General features: G+C 40.6%; 1 protein-coding gene across 22 annotated transcripts in view; it reads left to right on the forward strand.

Annotated features, from left to right (window-relative positions):
• Positions 1–25,252, forward strand: part of FAM120B (family with sequence similarity 120B) — a 103,777-nt gene that overhangs the window by 17,257 nt on the left and 61,268 nt on the right. For all 22 annotated transcript variants that reach the window (XR_005224775.2, XR_005224776.2, XR_005224777.1 and 19 more), the window contains exons 4-6: positions 4,279–4,380; positions 13,038–13,210; positions 18,537–18,629. Coding sequence is in view for 19 of the 22 variants with exons in the window: in XM_043543259.1 (XP_043399194.1) it covers positions 4,279–4,380; positions 13,038–13,210; positions 18,537–18,629 (368 nt within the window). In the remaining 3 variants the exon portion in view is untranslated. The remainder of the gene's footprint in view (positions 1–4,278; positions 4,381–13,037; positions 13,211–18,536; positions 18,630–25,252) is intronic.

Raw genomic sequence — 25,252 nt, forward strand, 5'->3', positions numbered from 1 at the left:
TTTAAAAAGAGAATTGGGAAGGGAGCAAGTGAAATCATTTAGCTAGTGTTATATTGTTTTATTAAATATTGTACTTAATTTTTTTGAATCCTTAAAGTCCATCAGTTTGACGTTCCTGTCGTAGAAATTGGCCTCTTCTTTTTGCAGTCATCCGACATACCTTGGTTTCTTTTAGTTGCTTGAAGAAAAGGAGTACTTGTGCCACAAGTACTCTTTTCTTTTTGTGGATACAGACTAACACAGCTGCTACTCTGAAACCTTTTAGTTGCTTGATATTTTTTTAAAAAACAGTTAGCTCAGAATAGATGAAAATGTCACACAAACTGCTGCCTCAGGGTCCCTCCCCCCCAGAAGCTCCTCAGGATTGAGAATTTAGGCTGTTTTTTTTCAAAGGTGCCTAAGGGAACTGAGAATTCAGTAGGAGTTGGGGGCCTAGCTACCTTTAGATCCTTTAATCTGCACCTTAGTAAACCATGATGTTTTTCCCTCAGGCTCTGATCTTGCAAACACTTAAGCATGTGTGCACCTTTACTAATGTGGCTGCTCATGAGTAAAGTCAGTCACGCAAGTCCTGACGTGTTTGCAAGATAGAGGCCATATTTTGAAACTCATTAAAAAGTACGGGCTTGATTGTGGTCTTGCCCATGACAGCAGGTACTGGCTAAATTTTTAAAATAAAGGTAGTTCATTTGGCTTCATTAGTTCCTTAAATATAATTTAGCAGACATACTACCTATACAGCATTGAGCTTTTATCATCTTTCTTTTAATAATACTACTGGAAAAAGTATTTTAGATAGAGAAAAAGTTAATAGTGGATAATGCTTCTGTTAACCCCACCTCGATAACCCAAACAGATTATTTTTTGTAATAATTCTGAACAAAGCTGGCAGTTATGTTCTAGAATTCGCTCATTACATGGAAACGTCTGCACCTGTATTGCTGTTGCAAATTTAAAAAGTATGTAATGTATCATAAATACTTGGCTGACTCCTAGAGATCATGGAATTAGTCCCAGTTCTAAGATTAGCCTGCCAAACTGCTTTGACGCTGCCAAAAGACATCCTGTGGGGAGGATTCTGTGCTCGTTGTCACTAGTGTGCACTCCGTAGAGCTCAAGTGTTCACAGATGTGGAGGAGTATATGTAACATAACATAATTTATAGAAGTCTAAAGTTATGCATGTTGCTGCACACAGGGGTCCTATCCAATTTGGAATTTTTGTTTATACTAATAGACAACAGTAATTCACAGATCGTTCACAAAAATGTTTATTTTTTTTTAAATAGCTGCCATTTTCCACTCCAGATGTGTCTGGATTTCAGTGGTGATTTCTGTATACATAGTGCAGAAGCATTTTGAAAATGTAGTCTGGGATTATCAAAAGTTTCTAAGGGAGTTAGGAATTTAATGGGATCCCTCAGGATCAAAGGTGCAGCCATTTTAGATTATGGTATAAGATTTGAGGTGAATATGAGGTCACCCAATATTCACATTAAGTTTTTCCATGAAAATCTCTTTTTATTAATTCTTAACTTGGTGTATTTTGGAATCATACCCAAAAGAGAAGCACTAATGCACAATTTCATTGGACATTTTACTTGATCAAAGAGAAATCAGCAGGGTGGTTTTTTCCTTCAGATGTCACTCAGGTGTTACATTTTGATCTTTGAATGGTAAAGAATTTAAAATATATTCCTTTGAATGGCTCACTTCCTGGCACCCTGGGAGCCATGCTGCTTAAAAAGATTTGTCATCAATGTTTTGCCAGGATATGTAGTGGATGTGAACAAAGGTAATACGAATGTCTTGTTGGCAAGCAGAGGCTTTCAGTCTTGTGGCATTTAAGGAGATTCAGTCTAATTAGTGCAGCAGGTTTTATTATGCCACCTGAGCAGTAGCCAGGATGGACCCTTATTTCCAGTACTGGGGAGAGACTGAATTCGGCATTCACATCCCTGTCCTGTTCTTGTTGCATTTCTGTGTTGTCAGTTGTGCAGAATCGTGCTTTTAACAGTCATTGTTTGTTTGACTACCTCACTTGAATAATCGTGTATTTATATAATTGATGGATTATCATCACCAAGATGTTGTGATGTTTTGTAAATATATATATATATATATATATATATATATATATATATGCACAGACACATGTATACATAAATATAATAATAATAAAGGTTTACTATGACTACTCTCTCCTTTTTGGTATGTTAATGCTTGAGCAGCGTAAGTACCAGAAAAATGTTCAGTGTAAAAATAGTTTTTCACCCAAATTTAGAACCCAATGACAGTTTATAATCTTAATTATAACATTTTTATAACCCAGCATCTCATTTTTTATTGAAGTATCCTGACTTGCTCATAAGTCTTTTTTTTAAAGATAAATACAAATTTCAGAACTCTTTTCAAAAAGTGACACTAGAATTCTAAGTTAGACATTCCTGTTAATGAAAGATTATCAATCCAATAATTATCAATTATTATTCCAAAGCAGGATGTTAGACTGTTCAGCAATTCAATTGCTATACAATCTCAGGGTATCTTTTTAATGTTTTTGATTTTTAATGATTTTTTTTATCCTCTAGCATCTGCCTGGAGATTGACAAATCTGTTTTCTTCATATTGCATATTGGAACACAGAAGTGAAAATTCAGGGCGTGCTCCACTGAGCTGTATGAGGTGGTTGTGATGCAAGCAGATTCTGGACCGAAAGGGAGAGTACCATGTACAGGGGGAATAATACTAATTTTAGTATTTTTTCACAATGATGGGAGGTGATCTGGAAAAGTTTCTATAAATCAAATTACAACATGAAGATGATGTGTTGAATACGCCAAATTAGGATACTTTTCGAAATACTTAATTATTGTATTGTTTTAAAAAAAAGCTTCAAGTAGTTAGAGCATAAAAATAGCAAATGTAACATTTAAATACTTTTAGGGAAAAAATGGTTATAACTATTTCCATATCAGAAAAAAAGGGCAAGCCTGCCAGGTAATAATAACTAATAAATCTAGTTAATGTAGGAATGTGTGCTGAGCAAAAGAGGTTTCTGCGACCTCCAACAACATCAGGAAAGCATGGACATGCCCAATACTACTAAGGTAAAAAATAAGGAAGAAAAAAAACTTTATTTTGGGGGGACCAGGAGACTTTTCAGACCTTCTTTATACAACATAATTTAAAAAGGACAAATGGCCATTCCCCCCCCCCACACACACACAAATGGTTTGCCTTTAAACTGGGATTTTCAAAGGATCCTGAGAGAATTAGGCACCCAACTCCCCTTAGATTTCAATGGGAGCTGGGCATGAAAGTCAATGGGAAATGGGGGCCCTAATTCCCTTAGGCCTTTTTTGAAAATCTCAGCCTAAATTGATAGCTACCCCAATCATCACATCAAGCATTTTTCAAAAATATACTTTGGGATGAGATCCGCAGCCCCCATGCTGGTCCCTTTACACCAGGTGAGAGGGCTGGAGTGGTGTAAAGGGGCCCTAAAAGCCCCGGTTCTAGCCATAGGAGGATTCCCCTGGTGCAGATAGCTGTATAGGCTGCCCTGTAATGACCCCTTGCAAGACCTGACATAGCATGTGTGCCACGGTCAGGTCTGGGAGCAGGCAGGGAACATTAGGGGCAGGGCTGGAGCATGCAGCACTGTGGAGAGTCTGGGCTGCGTTGTTGTCTTTCAGGCAGCCTCAGGAGGCTGACATAACATAAAAAGAAAAGGAGTACTTGTGGCACCTTAGAGACTAACAAATTTATTTGAGCATAAGCTTTCGTGAGCTACAGCTCACTTCATCGGAGTGCCACAAGTCCTCCTTTTCTTTTTGCAGATACAAATAAGGTGCCACAAGTCCTCCTTTTCTTTTTGCAGGTACAGAGTAACACGGCTGCTACTCTGAAACCTGACATAACATAGGTTCCCAAGACTGGCTAAGTTACACCGAAGGGCAGCCCAGGATGAGAAGGGCACAGAAGCTAACTTAGCCCTTCCTCCTCATTGCCACATGCACAGCTCAAAATTTTGCCTTGAGTTTTCAGTTACGATTCCAACACTGAACTCTTGTCATAATGTATAACTAAACCTATAGCCATTTGTTCTGATCACTTGTGAAAAGATGCTCTAAACTGTTTCTTGTATTTTTAAAGGATCTGAGCAACCAGCTGTAATCTGGTGCTTACTAATGCTTTGCAGTCCCCTCCCACCACTCTTCTTAACCCTTATGTGAACTTGTACTTCGTTTATTGATCAAATTGTCTGTTCCTTTAGACACCTGCGGAGCCTATCCTATAGTAAAGGAATGGTTTGTGTACTTTGGGAATCCAATGGAGCAACCAGACCTCGTACAACCTATGCAGCTTGACATCCCAGGTAGAATAAAATCTCATCTTTATATTTAACTCCGAACCGATTAATGATATTATTTGAATATTTGGTTACAAATCTGTTTAGAAAATCTTTCATCAGATATTTGGTGGTGCAGTCAAAGAGGACTATGAAAGACCAGTTTTTAAAATGTTAGTGCTGTATCTCCGTAGCTGCTTGGAATTGCACTGTGTGTTTAACAGTTTTAATCTCAGAATTTCATATTAATACTGTATTAAATTAAAATCTCACACTGTTCTTGAGAAATTGACATTTGAAGAAGATGTGAACAATTATTTAAAGAGTTTGAAAGGTATATTGCATTTGAGGACAAGGAAGTGAAAAGAGGCTGGTTTACCAAACCATACATAAATCTAAAAATTGTCCCATTTTCAAAAAAATATAATTGGACCTCCTATGTGGTGCTTGTGAATTCTTTTCTACTATTTGTGGCCCATACACTATCTGCTTTCGATGTTTGCACTACTTTGTTTCTTCTCTGTCTTTATTTTGCTTTAAGAAAAGGGAGACGTACCACCAGCATTTCAGCTATCTCATTGTGATTGTAATATTAAGAGGACCGTTTTACATTTATAACACATTTTTCATCCAAATGTGTTACACATTTTTCACTACATGATTGGTCACACTGTATATGAATTGCCTGTCTACCACCACAGTGCAGTCACCCCGGGATTGAGTGTGACATCTTTTTAATGGCACACAGCTGCACTGTGATAGTTTAGTATAGGAAGTGAACAATACCATATCCAGTTGCACTCTCAAAGGGAATTCAGATTGGCCAAAAGCAGTTACCTAGCTGAAATTTATCCAAAATATTTTTAGTGTAACACCTTTACCCTTATCACAAGTGTGTCAGGAGCTCAATTTTATCTCTCACTCAAAATATGGCATCTCCATTAGTGCGGCACCCCCTAATAAAATACCAAACTTTGTCCCAACCCCCAATCCTTTGGCAGTGAGCTATGTACAAAGGGACCCCTACAGAGCTCATTACATGGCTGGGGCCTATGTTATAACAATAAAGTTGTGACAAAAATGACCAGATACTAGTAAATTGGCCCTTTGGTCCAGTTTCCGACCTGGAATGAGCAGGTGGAATTCCCATTGACTTTAATGGGAGTTGTGTCTGCTTACCTCATGGATAATTTGGTCCTTAATTTTTAGTTCACATAGTGGAGGGAAAAAATGCACAGCCATCATGAGTTAAAGGGGGATTATGAGTCATTGACTAACCTGCCATTTTTTTCTACTTGTGTCATTATTTTAAAACACAGAATATTTATAATAGTTATCCTGCCTTGCCTCTTTCTGGAAGTAGCAAGTGCTCCCATGAACTGTTTGGCACCAAATACTGCTGTTACTTTTCTTACTGCATTTATGTAATTGGTTGTGTTTATTTTTTTCTATTTTGGTTCTTTTTAAAATAAATAGGATATAGAAATGTGCCTCTGAGCTTACTTGACTATCACACAATCCAGTAAAGGAAATAACTGGAAAGACCTACTTTCTTCCTTGACCCCTCAAGTCCTTTTAAGATGATATAAGAAGATGCCCATTAAATCTGGTGACCTTTCTACTTGTTCCAGCACCCCTAGTCCCAAATTCACATTTTCCCTACTGTCAGTGCACTCCAAAACATGCAGAATTTGAAAAGCATGTGCTACTTATATGCCCTTCTTCTTCACAGTATCTGGGCACCTCAAAATCATGAATGTATTTTATTCTTACAAAACACCAGTGAGGTAGCAACATATCCCAATTTACAGGTGGGTAACTGAGGCAAAGGATATTAAATGACTTGCCCAAGGTCATAAAAGAAGTTTGTAGTTAAGCTCTGAACTGAACCCAGGTTTCCTGAGCCCAAATCCAGTATTCTGTCCCAGAGACTGTCCTTCTTTCTCTAGGAATCTAGTGATGTAATGATTGCACATTCAAATACAGATGTTAGGGGAATTCAGGAGACAGGCAGCTGGCTGGGGAATGAGATGGATCTGGAGATGCCTAGGATAATATGAAGCCATGGTATAAAAATCAGTTGGTCTGTCTTATACAGCTTTCACTTTATTTCATTTGAGTATGCATTTACAGAGCACCACATCTTCACATATTGTTTTTTTTTTAATTTTTTTTTTAAAGTTGGGGGAGGTAAAATCTTAGCCCCAAATCTGCCCTGAACACTCAGTCTGAGTACTATGGTTAAATCTTCCCTTCCAGGTGATAGAGTCGGAGAAGGACTTACATAAAATGGCAGGTGCTCTGGCTACACCATTCATCTTCATGTTGAGAATAACTATGAAGAATTCAAGTCCAAAATATAGTTTTAAAAGTATGTGCAACCTAAAAGTGGAAGTTTATTCGTCCCTAATAAGTACTGACTCAGTAATAAAAAGCTGATCATCTCACAGAGCAGACTATTACAGAAAGGGAGGATGACTTCTGGTGTTTATTTTTAGTGCTCTGTTTTCATTCCTTCAGAGAACAAATATTTTTCTGAATTTTTTGCTGTCCATATTTGTATGACTTAAATTCCCTCATGCAGCTTTTATTTTCCACTGCATGACTCTGATTCACCAAATAAGGATGTCAGCAGCACATCACAGTTTTCAAGTGGGAATCTTATTTGGAGATAAATTTAAAGATGTTATAGGAAGTTAGAATTCAAATCTGTCAATCAAAGTCAGACCAACAAAAAAGAGGAATCTTGATAGAAGGTATTATTTGAACCACAGGCATTTGTAATATGCGTGATGGGTTTTGGTTTTTTGTTTGTGTGGCTTTGGTTTTCTGCTGCAGATTCTGATAAAAATATGTGTCTTTTTGGAAAATTTTATATTATATAAACATTTCATCACTTTCTCTCAAAGAAGAGTACTAAGAGATTATGGATGAAATCATGGCCCTGTTGAAATCGGTGTGAGTTTTGCTGTTGACTTCACTAGGTATAAGTTTTCACCTATATCTTTTCAGGTTTCTTAATTTGTTGAAGTGGTTAAAGAAAAAGCTTATATTTTGACATATGTTTTAAACTTTAATCTGGATCATTGCAGATATCAGAAATCTTCAAAAAAAAAAAGAAAAAAAAAAACCAGGAAAAAGACTACTAAAATATACTTGTTATAGGACATAAGACAGTAGGATTGTCTGAAAATCTTACAGCTGGTAGAAGATGCAATATTAGGTTATAAAATAACTGGTGTTAAGGCTTCAAGAACAATAATTTAAGATATAGTGTGTGTGCCTGTATACAAACACATCCTTATATGACCCAGCCCTCTGAAGGAGTCCCGTCTGAAATTTTGGAGTTTCCCCTTCCATTTGAATGACTAGGGTATGGATTTTCTCTTACTCTCCCGCACACATCTTAACAGACCAAAATTAAATTTAAACCCTTAGAAGACTTTTGTTTTCTTTAATTTAATGGTTGAGCAAAGATGGCCATAAAAACGTAAAAGACCTATTAGGCTATCTTGTCCATCCCCCATGCTATTGATGGGGATATACTAGGGTGACCAGGTGTCCAGTTTTCGACCGGAACACCACTGACTGGGCTGTTGACTGTCCAGTTGGCGGTGCCTCGCAGCGGGGCTGGCAGCTCCCTGCTAGCCTCTGCGCCGTGCTGCTCCCAGGAAGCAGCCGGCATGTCCCCCTTCCGGCTCCTATGCGTAGGGACAGCGAGTGGGGCCCCACATGTTGCCCCTGGCCCAAATGCTGCCCCTACAGTTCCATTGGCTGGGAACTATGGCCAAAAGGAGCTGGGGGGGGGGCGGTGCCTGTTGACGGAGCAGCACACAGAGCCTCCTGGTTGCGCCTCCACATAGGAGCCGGATGGGGGACATGCCACTGCTTCCGGGAGCTGCTTGAGGTAAGCACCGCCTGGAGCCTGCACCCCTGACTCCCTCCCGCACTGCAACCCTCTGCCCCAGCCCTGATCCCAGTCCTGCCCTCGAACCCCTCGATCCCAGCCCGGAGCACCCCAAAGCCCTCATCCCTAGCGCCACCCCAGAGCCTGCATCCCCCAGCTGGAGCCCTCACTCCCCCCTGTGCCCCAACCCCCTGCCCCAGCCCTGATCCCCCTCCCGCCCTCCGAACCCCTCGGTCACAGCCTGGAGTCTGCATCCCCAGCCAGAGCCCTCACCCCCGTCCTGCACCCCAGCCCCCTGAGCCAGCCTGATGAAAAAGAGTGAGTAAGGGTGGGGAGAGTGAGTGACAGAGGGAGGGGGGATGGAGTGAGCGGGGGACAGGGCCTTGGAGGAGGGGCAGGGCAAGGGTGTTCGGTTTTGTGCGAGTAGAAAGTTGGCAACCCTAGGATACATAATTCTGTTTAAGGAAAATGCATGTAGATTTAATCAATATGTTCTCTCTTCCAGAAATAATCTAGCAAATAAAATGCTGATAAAATATTTCTAAAGGAGATTAGATTTGATAACAGAGACGTGAAGTGTATTAGGAATGTACCATTTAATGAGTTTGAAAACATTCTTATCTCCTGAAGATAGCCGATCCATTTGATGTATTCAGGGTCTGTATTTTACTACTGATTAAAGAGATACTTGGCAGCCTCAGCTGTCAAAAACATATTCTGATACTGCTTTTCATTTTGTTGCCAAAAGTATCTCAGATACTGTAGGTGAATTTAAATATCAGTCACTTCATATTGGAGGAGTCTGGATGTACTTTCATTGTTCCAATCATTGGTTACTACAGGCATATGTAATGGATATACCTGGTTTCAGAAGAGGGTAATTGAAAAATTTATTTTTAAGAGTCAAATTTAACAAGTGTTCTGGCTTGCAGTAGTAAACCTTTAAAAGTGGCCAAGACTATTGACAGGTTAATGTTAAGCATTCCTGATAAGCAGTCTTCTAAAACCCTTCTTATAGTTGTTTTTTCATATACATGTAAAATAGCTAAAATGTTTGTTTTATTATATTTTTATAATTTTATTTATTTCATTCTTTACTATAAAGCCACATCTCAGCTCTCATTATTTATTTCTTCAGGTTGGGAAGCTGTATTTTTTATTTTAAACTGTGCGGCTTGTATATTACACATGCAGTGCATGTACCATGTGGTGACCTGACTTAGGTTGGTGTAAATTTATACAGCAGCTTCATGTAAACCTAGAGTTTAATGACACTGAGGTGTTAATGCATTCCACCAGTTTGTGTCTGAATGCATTACTTGCTTATTATAAATCAATTATTGAAGCTCAGCCAACCAAAATAAAGACTTACTATGCATGTGAGGTTTTCTTGTTTTTTATTCATACATGATCACATTTAAATACAACATTTATTCTGGCACATGAATTAAAAGGAGGAATTAATTTGATCAATGATCTTTTCACAATATTGACTAAAAAGTATCTTTCTTGTTAGAAACGTATCAACTCATATCTCTGAGGTGACCAGGCCACTCATCTTGGTGATAGTCTCACTCTAGGAATGCACAAGGAGTATAAGCATGAGTACTCCTAAATTTAGCTCTTCACACAATTTTATTGCATAATAAAGGAAGACTGAAAATGACAAAAATCATGTAAAGTTATAGGGCATCTTTCTTTGATTTACATAAACTTGTAATTGTTAAATCTCGGATAGGACCGTTAATTTTCCCTTGAATAATCCTTCTAGTAGCAACTGTTCAAGCAGCAATTATGAATTTTTTCCCATTTTGTTTCTTAAATATTTTTTTCAAAAGTGAATCAGCGGATTTGTCTACATGGCACTGCAGTCTGAATTACAGGAGTGTGAATTGTAGAGCTCTCTATATGTTGAATTCTAAGTGTCCAATCTGGATCCTGCTGGCACAAACTGAAAGGTACCTAGTTCATGTTGCTGTAGTCCCATTTCTAACAAGTTGTGCTCTAAGTGCCCCATGTAGATCCTGCTGGGACAGATTAAAAGGTACCTCGTGCACATTAATGTAGTCCTTTTTCAAATGGGACGACATCAACACAAACTAGATACCTTTTAGTTCACACTAGCATGGTCTACATGGGGCAGTTAGAGCATAATACGTTAGAGTGCGCTACAGTTCACACTCTTGTAATTCAGACTGTGGTGCCGTGTAGATAAGCCCTAAATAAGAATATCCAGAAGTATTAGAAGAAAAATGTATTTTTCTTTCATATCCAAGTAAACCCCTCTCTTTCCTCAGGAATGTATTATAGTTATTGTTAAATCTAGCAAAGAGACAGTGTAGTTTAGTGGTTAGAACAAAGAACTGAAAATCAGGACTTCGATGTACTAATCTTGGCTTTGCCATAAACTGTTGGTGAGACCTTGGGCAAGTCATTAAACTTTGCTGCATTTCAATTTACTTGTCTGTCAAATGAGGGTTATATAATAGCTAACTCCTAAGACCATTGTGAGTTTAATTGCTTGTAAAATGCTTGGAGATCCTTGGATGGAAGTGTTGTTCTTGGCTGGTAGGTTCAATTAGAAGATAGAATTATGTTTCCTTTACAAGTACAAATAATTTGTAATTCACAAGTCCATCTTCTTCCCACCGCACATGTGGATTTTAATTAACGATGGAATCAGCAATCTTTTACAGGGGAGATCTGTTGATTTTTCTGCTGAGATTTTTCAGCACACCTGCATGCTTGTACATTGTACTTGTTCTAGGGGTGTATTTTGGAGGAATCAGTCCTTGGATCTTCATTTCTGTTTCATATAACATGATTTCCATGATCACTGCAGTTGTTAAGCAGTGTTGTTTTGAAGATAGTAAAATATTATCTGCGCTCTTGAAATAAAATTCACTTATAAAATCTTAGAAATTAGAGATGAAAGAGATTATTTTCTAACAACTGACTCTTGGAGTGTATCTGCCTATCCAGAGGGCAGCTGCATAACTATTTTATCTTTATTCCCCCCCCCCCACCCCCCCAAAGTTACTCTCTCTGGTTGCTCTTCTGAACTCTTTCCAGTTTGTTGACTTTTTTCTGATGCAGTGATTCCCAGAATTGGATTCAATATTCTAGGTCTCATCAGTACTGTATAAAGTGACACTATCACTTCTCTTGTCTGTGGTGGTATTAGTCTGTATTTTTAGCAGAAATTATTCTTTTTGCTAATTAATGTCAAATGATTAATGTTTTCCTGAAGAGTATGCATATTTTTCCTGCAAAGTGATTTGAAGACTGAAAAATCACCATTTATTTGGTATGGTAAAAGCAAAGAACTTTGTCAGGGTTGCATGAACAGTTCTTGTTCCTATGATTGACATCTGTTGATGGGAACCATAGTCTTGAGAATATTAAAGTAAACATTCTGGAGGGTGAGGGAGGAAAATATTTAAGGATTTGCTTTTTAACTTCTCTCTCTCTAGGCACAGTACCATTTGGTTAATGGCTTTCTTTGCTAAATAAACACGTCAGCCATCTAGATCTCAGCACCTTGACACTTTAATCACTTGTTGTTGCCAAGTGGCTCTAATTGTAGAATGCAGCTGCTGCTCATCATAAAGGAAGATGTGTTACCAAATGTAGCTTTGTCCAGTCTTAAAACTAGCACCTCTCTGCTTATTCAACAACAAAAGCAACATTGCTTTACAGTAGGTGTGTATCTTTAATTGGGATTTTTCGGTGCAGCTGTCTAGATATCCACCTGGCATTTCACTCACAATATTATTTATGTTGACAGTGGATTAAATGTAATGTAAGTGGAGAGCTCCAAGGTTCCATTGAAAATAATAGGAGTTAGGAGCCTAACTACCTTTGTGGATCTCCCTAGTTACTATACTGAAGAGTCCACTAAAAATGCCTAGATTGATATAACATGAAACATAGTTAGTCTCATAACGCATGTGTGTTCATTAGTAGTGACATTATCATACTGTAATCTAGGGGAATAAATAGGCCCTGGTGGGTTTGATTTAGCTCTGGACTATGCCACTGGACTTAATGTAGGGGGCTGACAGTAGTGGGGTGCGCAAGAGGAGTTGCCGTGACATAAGTTACCTGCAACCACTACTCTGCCAGGGGAATACCAGTGTCATTCCTAAAAGTAGGTGCTGGCCCAGAGAGGGGCATGACCACGGTTCCCAAGGACGCACTGATTTACCACCTGGGGGATATGCTGATTCCTATCAAACCTCTGTTTCAGGTTAATACTGACCTCTCCTTGTACGCTGGAGCTCTTACGGGAAGGGCAGTAGTGAAGAGAAAGCCTGCTGTCCCAAGGGATGAATCCCCTTTGTCTCAGAGTTGCCTACACTAGCCCCGGTATAAAAGTGTAGCTCTCTTCAATGAAACTTGTTTAGATTGCAGCCTTTTTGTTTGTTTGTTTTTTTCAAAACCAAACTTTGTTACAAATGTAAATTCAGTTAATTTTCACATTTTGTTCCTTGCAAACTTAAAGAGCAGAACAAGTGTTTCCTCTTAAAGTTTAATTCAGTGGTTCTCAGCCCGTGGGCCACTTGCGGCACAGTCAGCACACAGCTGCGGCCCATGTGACATCTTCAGGGTCGTATGGGTAGTATATATATTGTGTGGACGTGGTCCACATAACACACAGAGAGCTGCATATGTGTCCCACAGTGGTAAATAGATTGAGAACCACTGGTTTAATTTAATAGGCAAAACTTGTCTTGTCTTCCTATTGCAAAGATAAAATAATGGATTTCTTTTGTAGGTGGAACACCTAGTTTGAGAACATTGTGGCTCACTAAAGGACCAGAGGTGCAAACACTACGGTATAGCACATTTCTGGCATGCTTTCACCTTCAGGACATGGTGGAGGAGTTCCAGTTACTGGACCCATCTGTTGCGGCTGTCTGCTGTCTGCTGATTTACCTTACTCTGCAGGTAAAGTGAATGGTTACTATGTAACCAGCTCTTGCAGCACACACTTGTGTCAATGTATCTCTTCATCTTTAGCTCAAGCATAGTTGATTACATTAATAGTACTATATTACAGTATTTTTTATTACTCCAGTTAACTCGTGTCATCCTGTCTGAGAAAATACTGTTTCCTAAATTATACGTCTTAATTTTTGAATGCCTCTGACAAAAGACCTTTGCGCATCTTAACAAAAAATAACTAACTAAAAATGTAATCTTAGGATTTTCCCCCTATACCTGGCTCATTTGTAAATTGTGGCTGTTCTTTTTGTGTTTCTTTCATGTCATGATTTTTGAAAAAAGGAAAAGAAAAAAACCCTCTCTGCTAACAGAGACTGTCTGTTCCTATGGCTACTCTAGGCCTTCTCATCAGCTCCCATGACTTCTTCACACCACCCCTTGTCAGCTCCTCCAGTTCAAAGCCATGATGAGTGGCCATAGCAATTCTCACATGCAAATACAAATTCTTATCTGACTGTAATAAGAAGTCATGTACGTATTTCTGCTGCTACTCTAAAATATTCGCTGCTTATGTACCTAAAACAATGAAAACCAAAAGAAATTTAGGACTGAGTATGATATTAATTAATTGTTTCCATTTCTAAGAGATTTTTAACACATTCTTCACAATTTTAGTCACCTTTTAAAAGAGTGAACTCACAAATATATCTTGTTTTATTAGTGCAATGAGAAAATATTTCCTTCATCTAATTTGATTAGCTTTTTGTATTTCCTGTTTCTATGAACTCTTTCTTGATTAAAATATAATTTGTTTTCTCTGACTCTTGTTTTCTCAGTAGTGGGTTTTTATTTGTATGTGAAAATAGGATCTTCCTAATTTTCTCTTACTCTTCTCAGCCACATGAATTAACCCAAACTAAGATTTCTGCGCTTGGAAAGTACATGAGGGAATTGTACAACTGTGTACAGTAATCACTTTTTCCCTCCCTTTAAGTGGTTGCATTTACAGCACAGATTCTTAATGAGAAAGTACAAAGGCACATGCTTAAGTGCTTTGCTGAATTGTGGCTGACATGATTTTGACAGTGTTAACTATGTATCACTTTATCCTGGATACCCTTCATACATTGCATACTAATATCTGTAGGGTTTTTTGGGGGGTAGGACTGAGGGAAGGGATAGCAAAATAATCTCTGAAGAAACTTGGGCTCCCCTCCCGCTTGGTCAGGAAACACAATTTAAAAAAAAATCCTGTGTCACAATTTCGGTGTTAACTGCACCTTTGACCCCACCCCACCTCTGGGTCTTCTTTGAGGGCAGCCTCTTTAGGTTTCCAGGTCCCAGCTGTTCACCTCTTCTGGGCAGAGACCTGTGTCTCCTTCCCTCCAGACTGAAGGTTTAGGCTTATAGTCCTTCTGCACCTCACTGTGGTTTCCCCACCAGGTCTAACTGAGGCCTGGCACCTGTGGTTAACCTCTCTCCAGGGGCTAGAACAGTATATACAGTTTATCAAAAAACCTTCACAAAGCAAGCACATTTATTCTTAAAGTAAAAGTGTTACAGAGAAAACACAAAAAAAAAGTTCCCATGCACATGCTAAAAGCTTATCAGAGGTCATCTGTCATTTATGGGGCCCTACTAGACCAAAGTCTAAGGGTTGGGGCCCTTGGATAGGAGGTCCTGTCCGTTTGCTGGATCAGAAAGAAGCCCTGAGTCAGTGTTAACCCAGCTTTTTATCCAAAAGTCTTTTCTTTGTCTGATAGTCTCTAAGCAGTTCAGTTTGAACCAGTATATGTGAACCTCTCCAAATGGTGGTATCTCTCTGGAGGTGTTACAACCTGAGTGATTTATCTTAATCACCTCCCAGTGTTTTTGGTTTCTGGAGAAGATGTAACCTTCTCCCCATAGTTGCATACACATACAATCCCTAACTCACAGTGATACATAAACTTAATAGGTTTCAGAGTAGCAGCCATGTTAGTCTGTATTCGCAAAAAGAAAAGGAGTACTTGTGGCACCTTAGAGACTAACCAATTTATTTGAGCGTAAGCTTTCATGAGCTACCGCTCACTTCATCGGATGCAGTGAGCTGTAGCTCACGGAAGCTTATGCTCAAATAAATTGGTTAGTCTCTAAGGTGCCACAAGTACTCCTTTTCTTTTTATAAACTTAGTAGAATGTTGTGTGCCTCTGGGTTTGCAATATCTGTCACATCTCCCTTATAAGAGGTTTGTGTAACTGGGCTGCTTGACCAGCATCCTAGGGAAACACATGGACTTATTCCTTGGATGGCATTTCTGCCATTACCTTGCCTAATTTCATTTTTCAACTATTCATATAATAAACATTCTGCTGACAAGCCAGTATACGTCATTCATAAATCTATGTAGTCATTTGACAACCATATCATATATTTTGTTTCTTTGGAACCTATGGGGCAGTTCTATAGGTGGAACTCTCTCACACACTTGTTTACCTCTGTCACCCCAAAACCTGGTCCTCCCACTCCCACCTCCTATCTGGTTTCTAGGGGGTAGCTCCCATAAATGGGAGCTCTTTCCCCCTGCCCCCACCACCACTTCATTTATCACACAGACAAAAACACCATATCACTTGTGGGTGAACACGGTTCTCAGAACATTCACTCCAAATCTGACCTCTCAGTCCTCACCCTCAAAGAAAATCTGCACAACACCTTCAAAAGACAAGTCTGGGAACTTAAATTCGTAACTTTGCTAGACACTAAAAATCATGGACTCAATAAAGACACTGGATTTAAGGCTCATTACAAAAATCTGTAATCCACTAACCCCTTCCCCCTTTGTCCTAGGACTGCAGAGGTGTTAACCGCCCATTTCACCTTGAATGGTTTATTGCAACATGTATTAACTCATTATGCTAAACAATCTGTTCCACCTTGTATTTAGCTGTGACACTAGTACCTTTCCCAAATCTGAAGAGCTCTGTGTAAACTCAAACGTTTGTCTCTTTCACCAACAAAAGTTGGCCCAATAAAATATATTACGAGACCCACCTTGTCTCTCTAAATCAATGGAACCAGTTTAGAAAGCAAAATGCAGCACTCCTCTGTGTGTGAGCATCAATTAAATGTCTCTGAATTAAGAATAAAATGTTAAAAGATAAAGATGCAAGTGATAAATCTACTCTTAAAAATCTGAATAGGACAAATGAGATGAAGTCATGAACGGTCTTTGGGGTAGGTGAAGCCAGACTTATCTTTTGAGGCTATTAAGAAATTATAAATGCTCTGATACTGGGTGTGTGATAAATGCTTGATCAAATCAGGAAGAAATGCTAAATAAAGTGTTTCTTAGAAATGAGTATTTTGACATTTTAATAAGCTCTTAAATTCTTTGGATGATTGTGTGTAGCACAATAAAAAATACAGACACCAAAAAGCAAAATATAGAAGTTTGCTGAGGAGGCTCCGTCTTTTAGAACAAAATTCTGGAAACATGAATAAATGTTCTGTAGTTAAAATCACTCTTTTTGTTGGCCACACATACTAGGGTTTTCAGGTTTAGTAATTTTCTCTTGCTGCCATTTACACAAAGGTATCACCTGCCTTGAAAATAAAAATAGGGGAGGGTGAATTTGGGGTTGGTAAGATTATTGTCAGATTTTAGCAGGCAATCAATAATTCATGCTTCGGTGGAGTTAATGAATGGCAGGAGTACTTTGCAATGTTACACTATTCTGATATCTATTACCCAATCCTGCTTTGTGCAAGGTTTAAAAGACCTTCCAAAGAAAGAGGGTTTTCAATGAGGGAAAGGGGGGTTGAGCAGAAGTCCCTAATGCAAAGTCTTCCAGTTTTATGATGGTGTCATTTTTATCTAGGGTGGGTGGATTAAATGTTTTTTTTATCATCTAAGAAGAGTAAATGAAGTTACAGTAGATGGCTTCTCTCTGTGTTTCTCCTCTTCCCTGGTTTCTCTCTGTGTTTCTCCTCTTCCTCTTTCCCATTGACCTACCTGCCCTTTTCCCGCTCCTCCACTTCTCTCTGAAATTTAATAAAACAGTATTAATTCCATAAACAAACTCTTTGTTTAAAATGGATTGTGGTTGGATAAGTGTAACATCCCCTCGCCCCCAAAGAAAACCCTTAAAAGCAAGGAAATGCCAAATTGTGGAATACCTCTTAACTGTACCTGAACTCCTACACAGCATGTTTGCATTGACAATGCAGATTCCATATATTCACAAAACATTTCCTTCTGTTTCCAGCTGATAAGGAAACACACTGTACACACTGCATGGATCTCCTTCAGAGTATAACTCAAAACCTTATTACAATCTCAGCAATATTAGCAAATATTCAGCATTGACATATATGCACAGGTTAAGTGTGCAGTCTTTTTGGGGGAGAAGTAGGAGATCATAACTTAGTTGGATCCATGCTGCAGAAAGAGCACAGAGGGTGTGGGGGAGCAGTTGCTGGTGCAAAACCATAGGTCTGCCACACAGATGTCCCTTTGTCTCTGTCAGATCCCAGAGACCCATGGATTTCAGGGAGTCAGACCGTCTGCTTCTTCCACAGGGGCAGACCACACCTCTCGTTCCCTTATAGAAGCATCTGAAGAAAACAATTAGATGAAACTCAGAGTTTTCCTCTGTCGTTTGGGTTGTTCTTCATAAGAGGGTGATTTTCCCCAATTTTCTTCAAAAATTTAAATTCCTCCCACAAAAAAAGATCCAACCCTGCCCCTCCCTCCCCACAAAAACAACAACCAAGGATTAGTCTAATCTGGAAATTTACTTTGAAGTAAGAAATTTTTGTTCTAAATTATCTTGTCATTTTTACTGACACACCCATTTTTAATGATGTAGCTAATTTTTTATATCTTTCTACTGATGGTCAGTAGAGCATTTGTACTGGAGATAAATCATAATAGCCATCAACTATGGCTGCTTCAATTAGTCTTCATTTTGGGACCATAGTTGTAGATTGATTTTTTTACTGTAAAGATATTTTATACCTCTGAAGTAGCCTTCGAATTGTGGTTACTGATAGATATCCTGTTGGTACTACTTATAAAGGTCCTAAAAGAAAAAGAAGAGGGAGAATGTGAAAGTTAGCTGTTGGGGAGAGTGGAGCTAATACAAAGCTACACAAATGGAGTTGTGAAATTAAGTATCATGTTCTTTTTCTTTATCCAGATTCTTTATCTAAGTTGTTGGAATGTCACTCCTTCACCACTGCCATACTCATTTTGTATGTATGTCTTCACACAGTGATAAAGACCAATTTGCAGAAAGGTTTTTCTTCCATAGCTCACAGCTCAGATTTTTTTTATCTCTGTTTCAGGTGGACAGTCTCTCTCTGGAGGACTTGAATGCGTTTGTGGCTCACACTCTGTGCCTTCAGGGGAAGTCAGCTGCTCAGCTAGCAGGTTTGCAGGTAAAGACATGACTGATCTGCTAACATAATGCTGATAACTAGGGTAAACAAAGTTTGGCTTTCTTTTTGAGCATTCTTCTCTTACAGTTACTCACTCAAGGTTTGGGAATTGAGCGTCAGTGTAACATTTATGACAGGTTTCAGAGTAACAGCCGTGTTAGTCTGTATTCGCAAAAAGAAAAGGAGTACTTGTGGCACCTTAGAGACTAACCAATTTATTTGAACATAAGCTTTCGTGAGCTACAGCTCACTTCATCGGATGCAACAAAGCTTATGCTCAAATAAATTGGTTAGACTCTAAGGTGCCACAAGTACTCCTTTTCTTTTTAGTGTAACATTTACAGGCATTTCATTTTCTATAATTTGTCTGGTTCATTTGTGTTCATTAATGACATACAGTGTTAAACATAAAAGGGGGCATTTTCTCGAGATTTGAAACCAGGACTGGGCATCTGAAGATTTAGATTTTGTTCCTGGCTCTGCCACTGATTTGCCATTTGATCTTAGGCACGTGACTTGACCTCTTTTAATTTACCCATCTTAGGCCTTGTCTGCACTACAGAGTTTTGTTGACAGAAGTTATTTCGACACTCAAAAAGCGCTGTAATAAAAATCGGTAATGCATGTTCACACTCTCTCCCTCTGTCAGCAGAGCACGTCCACACTTGGGGCACTAACATCGACAGTGTGAGCAATGCACTGTGGGTACCTATCCCACAGTCCAGCTCGACACCTTCTGTCGCTAGGTGTTGTGAGAAGGCGGAGCAGATCGCGGCGCATCTTGGGACAGGGCTCAATGTCCCATGATGATTCATAGAATCATAGAATATCAGGGTTGGAATGGACCTCAGGAGGTCATCTAGTCCAACCCTCTGCTCAAAGCAGGATCAATCCCCAACTAAATCATCCCAGCCAGGGCTTTGTCAAGCCTGACTTAAAAATATCTAAGGAAGGAGATTCCACCACCTCCCTAGGTAATGCATTCCAGTGTTTCACCACCCTCCTAGTGAAAAAGTTTTTCCTAATATCCAACCTAAACCTCCCCCACTGCAACTTGAGACCATTACTCCTTGTTCTATCATCAGCTACCACTGAGAACAGTCTAGATCCATCCTCTTTGGAACCCCCTTTCAGGTAGTTGAAAACAGCTATCAAATCTCCCCTCATTCTTCTCTTCCACAGACTAAACAATCCCAGTTCCCTCAGCCTCTCCTCATAAGTCATGTGTTCCAGTCCCCTAATCATTTTTGTTGCCCTCTGCTGGACTCTTTCCAATTTTTCCACATCCTTCTTGTAGCGTGGGGCCCAAAACTGGACACAGTACTCAAGATGAGGCCTCACCAATGTCGAATAGAGGGAAACGATCACGTCCCTCGATCTGCTGGCAGTGCCCCTACATATACATCCCAAAATGCCATTGGCCTTCTTGGCAGCAAGGGCACACTGTTGACTTATATCCAGCTTCTCATCCACTGTAACCCCTAGGTCCTTTTCCGCAGAACTGCTGCCTAGCCATTCGATGCCTAGTCTGTAGCGGTGCCTGGGATTCTTCCGTCCTAAGTGCAGGACTCTGCACTTGTCCTTGTTGAACCTCATCAGATTTCTTTTGGCCCAGTCCTCCAATTTGTCTAGGTCCCTCTGTATCCTATCCCTATCCTCCAGCATATCTACCTCTCCTCCCAGTTTAGTGTCATCTGCAAACTTGCTGAGAGTGCAATCCACACCATCCTCCAGATCATTTATGAAGATATTGAACAAAACCGGCCAGAGGACTGATCCTTGGGGCACTCCACTTGATACCGGCTGCCAACTAGACATGGAGCCATTGATCACTACCCGTTGAGCCCGACAATCTAGCCAACTTTCTATCCACCTTATAGTCCGTTCATCCAGCCCATACTTCTTTAACTTGCTGGCAAGAATACTGTGGGAGACCGTGTCAAAAGCTTTGCTAAAGTCAAGGAACAACACGTCCACCGCTTTCCCCTCATCCACAGAGCCAGTTATCTCGTCATAGAAGGCAATTAGATTAGTCAGGCATGACTTGCCCTTGGTGAATCCATGCTGACTGTTCCTGATCACTTTCCTCTCCTCTAAGTGCTTCAGAATTGATTCCTTGAGGACCTGCTCCATGATTTTTCCGGGGACTGAGGTGAGGCTGACTGGCCTGTAGTTCCCAGGATCTTCCTTCTTCCCTTTTTTAAAGATGGGCACTACATTAGCCTTTTTCCAGTCATCTGGGACTTCCCCCGATCGCCATGAGTTTTCAAAGATAATGGCTAATGGCTCTGCCAACCACATCCGCCAACTCCTTTAGCACTCTCGGATGCAGCGCATCCTGCCTCATGGACTTGTGCTCATCCAGCTTTTCTAAATAGTCCCGAACCACTTCTTTCTCCACAGAGGGCTGGTCACCTCCTCCTCATGATGTGCTGCCCAGTGCAGTAGTCTGGGAGCTGACCTTGTTCGTAAAGACAGAGGCAAAAAAAGCATTGAGTACATTAGCTTTTTCCACATCCTCTGTCACTAGGTTGCCTCCCTCCTTCAGTAGGGGGCCCACGCTTTCCTTGACTTTCTTCTTGTTGCTAACATACCTGAAGAAACCCTTCTTGTTACTCTTAACATCTTTTGCTAGGTGCAACTCCAGGTGTGATTTGGCTTTCTGTCTCAGCATTCCATGGGCTTCTGGCTTGCTGTCGTGGCATTTTTTGATGCCCCTTCTTTGCTGTGCACACTGGCATTTTTATGAGAGGGGATGGATCCTGCTCTGCTATCCAATGCTCTAACTGTCATGAAGACATCGCGGATGACAGTGCAGTTAATTGCGAAGTTCCTAACTGAAGAAGACTCCCAGTTGCCTGACGTGCTGTGTGATATGGATAGGAGCAACTTTAAATTGCTTTTGGCATTCACAGAAGAGCTGCAGAGAGTGGACTGTCGCTTTTGGGCTTGGGAAACAGGCACTGAATTGTGGGATGGTATCGTCATGCAGGTTACAGGAATACATCAAAAGGAAGGGGTACTTCTCCATGGTGTTGCAGGCATTTATGTATCACCATAGATGTTTCACTGACATCAACGCGGGGTGGTCCAGGAAGGTGCATGATGCACGAATCTTCAGGAACACTCGCCTATATTGAAAGCTATAAGCAGGAACTTTCTTTCCAGACCAGAAGATTACAGTGGGGGATGTTGAAATGCACATAGTGGTCCTGGGAGACCCAGCATACCCCTTATAGCCGTGGCTCATGAAACCTTACATGGGAAACCTGGATGGCAGATTAAAGGCACGCTGGCGATGCGTTTATGGCAGGTTAGACCTCAGTGAGGATAATATTCCCATGGTCATATGCACATGTTGTACATTGCGTAATCTTTGTGAAGCTAAGGGTGAAAGGTTTGCTCAGGGTGGAGTGTTGAGGCAGACCGCTTGTTTTCTGATTTTGAGCAGCCAGATTCCAGGGCTAATAGAGGGGCACCCAGATGAGTGTAATTCAAATCAGGAAGGCTTTAAGGCAACACTTTGGAAATGAGAACCAGTAATGTATATCACTGTGATTGGTCCTGCAATGTTACATTACATGTAGTTTTCCTAGGAAGCAATGGTGATATTTGGGGCCTTATATTCCAGTAAGCAAATTATTAAACTTCCTGTGTATGTACTGGTAATGCCTGCTATCTCAATTTGTAGGAAACAAATAAAGATGAGTTACTGTTCAAAAACTTCGCTTTTATTGCACAAGAAACCACACACACACACACTTGCTGGGAAAGGAGGTACCAGGGAAGGGCAGACTTTCAGAGCTGTGTGTAGGTTCAGCTATCATTTTGAAAGTTGTCTGAGGGAGTGGAGTGAAGGGGAAACTGAGAAGTCCTGGAAAGCGGAAAGGAATGTGTGGGTGGAGTTTGGTGGGGGGCATGGAAAAGAGTTCTGAATGTGCTGTAGGAGAGGGTGGGCACACATTTGCTCAGTCTGCAGCATTATTAAGGACGTTGGTATCTGTGTTTGCTCCTCCATGACTTTAATCAACCATTCGGTAGCATCCTTAACAAACTCCTGATTTTCTTTTCTGTCCTGCCTTTCGGCTTCCTTCCACTCCTTAAATTCCCTTTTCTCTGCATTGGAGAAATGCAGTACTTCCCAGAACATGTTGTTTTTGCTCCATCTTGGGCGCTTTTTTATCTGGCGGAAACTCTTGGCTGGTGTGTGTGGGGTGTTCCTGAAGGCCACATCTGTCGAAGCAGAAGCATGATTATTAAATTCATGAACAGCATTGAAACATTTCAGTAAAATACACCTCTGGTAACACAACAATCACTTTCTCACTGACCCTAGGCAAGCACACATCTCTGCGAACACCCAAAGCACGGTGAGTGTTGGCTGGGAGGATGGGGGGCGCTCTACATGATGGAAAAGAGCACTCTGCAAGGGTTGCGGTGCAGCTGACTAAGGAAAAATATATAAAATTCTCCCACACTTTTCGACAGGCAGGGGTCATTGTAGCAGATATCTCACTGCTGAGGGTAAGCAGGGAAGCGAGGGTACATCTGCTACACACTTGTGGCTTCTTCTCTGGTCCCTATGCTACTCACCTCTGTGCTGCTTTGGTACCTGCACAAGTGATTGCTGAATGGTGTGGGAAAGTTTTTTTCTTACAATGGGGGGAGGAACAAAACAGCTCTGCCAAGGAACCTTCGGCAGAGGATTGCCGAGTACCTCCAGGAAACGTTCCTAGAGATCTCTCTGGAAGATTCCTGTGAGATTTGGCGTGCATCGACACCTTGTTCTGCCATACTGATTAGCTACACAGGGAAATGTCCAGTGTACAGAAACACAGCCTTGTACATTTCTATACCCTGAACCCACCTCTGCACTACACAAACTGCAGCCACTTGCCAGGCATCTCCTCTCCTGCTTCTTGCTCACTAGAGAGTAACTTCTGAGACTGGCTAGACACCTCTGGACTGGTGAACAGTTCCTGGCTGCCTGCCCCACCGGGTGACCCCGCTGGGAGCTCCACATCATTGTCTAACTCCACCTCTTCATCAATGACTTCATCCTCTGGGTTAGGTCCTTTTTCTGCCACCTCCAGGCCTTCTGAAGTATCCACGGGGCTCTTGGTGGTGGAGGTGGGGTCACCACTGAGGATAGCATCCAGCTCCTTATAAAATTGGCAGGTCTTAGGTGCAGCACCAGAGCGACGGTTTGCCTCCCTCACCTTGTGGTCCGCCTGCCTCAGCTCCTTTATCTTCTCTTTGCAGCGTGTTCCAATCACAGCCCTTTTCACACAAGCCTCAAGAAATCTGCCCGTAGGTATCAAAATTCCTACGGCTCAAGCACAGCTGGGACCGCACAGCCTCCTCTCCCCATATCCTGAGTAGCTCCAGCAGCTCCGCAGTCATCCAAGCTGGAGATCGTTTGCTCTGATAGCCTGTCATGGTCACCTGGGAAGATGTGATGAGACCTCTCCACACCGAGCAAACAAGAAATGGAATTTCAAACATTCCCTCGGCTTCTAAGGGGGGAGGGGTGGATGGTTGTTTACCTGGCTGCAGGGCAGTGGAGTTCAAACTGCTGACCAGAGTGGTCACGATTGGCATTGTGGGACAACTCCTGGAGGCCAATTAAAGCGATAAAATCAAGTATGGTGCCTACACTGGCACTTTGTCGACAAAAATTTTGCGCAACAAGACTTATGTCTCTCGTTGGGCTGATTTTATTTTGTCTCCAAAACAAATTTTTGCTCCCAAAAGTTGCATTGCAGTGTGTACGCTGTTTTGATGACAAAAAACTTTGTAGTGTAGACAAGGCCTAAAAGATAGTGCTAATACATATCTGTTTCACATGGATGTTGCAAGGGTACTGTAATTAAATAACAATGGCAAAATAGTTGGAGATAATTGGATGAAAGGTATTAGATAAGTGCCAAGTATCATCATAGCCAGTGCTGCAGTTAAGATTGAATTGTTTCCATAATAGTCCCACTTTTCCAGTTGCTTATAGTTTTCTCAAAAAAGTTCCTTTCAGGTTGAAATTTTCCATGCTGGGTCTAAGTATAAAGATGAATTTGGTTGTCTAGTGCAGGAGGAGGGGTGAACATGTGCAGTCAGTTGCAAGATTGGGGGCCTTTGTATGGAATTTTGAAAAAAATCAGCTGAGTTTTTATGAGATACTCGAGATGAAAAATAAAATCACTCTTCCCATAAGTTCCAGTCAGAAATTGGTAAGTTCCCTTTCTATACTTTGAATTGGGGATGGTAGCGTCTAGTCTATTTCAAATCATGTTAGACAGAAACTTGTTTAATTCCACATGCCATGTTCAAAAATTATTTTTTTAATGTGTAAAGGAAATGTTTGAATGCACATTCCTGTCTAATGAGAGAGTCTATTTTTCTGAGAACTCTTAACACATTTGAGAATACAAATTGTATGAAAGACACAGTACAAAATAATGCGTCGTTACACCATTTGTACTAAAGTGTTAGCCTACTTGTAAAGAATCACATGTTGTTTTACATTTTCCAGTGTTGTAAAGACCCTCTTTGGGGATCCAGTACTGTAGTATCTAGGGACACAAGACAGCGTTTAAGGTGTTGTGGAATCCTTTAGACACAAGTTGTCT

This window comes from Chelonia mydas, chromosome 3 (genome assembly GCF_015237465.2).
Source record: "Chelonia mydas isolate rCheMyd1 chromosome 3, rCheMyd1.pri.v2, whole genome shotgun sequence".
Classification (NCBI taxonomy): Eukaryota; Metazoa; Chordata; order Testudines; family Cheloniidae; genus Chelonia; species Chelonia mydas.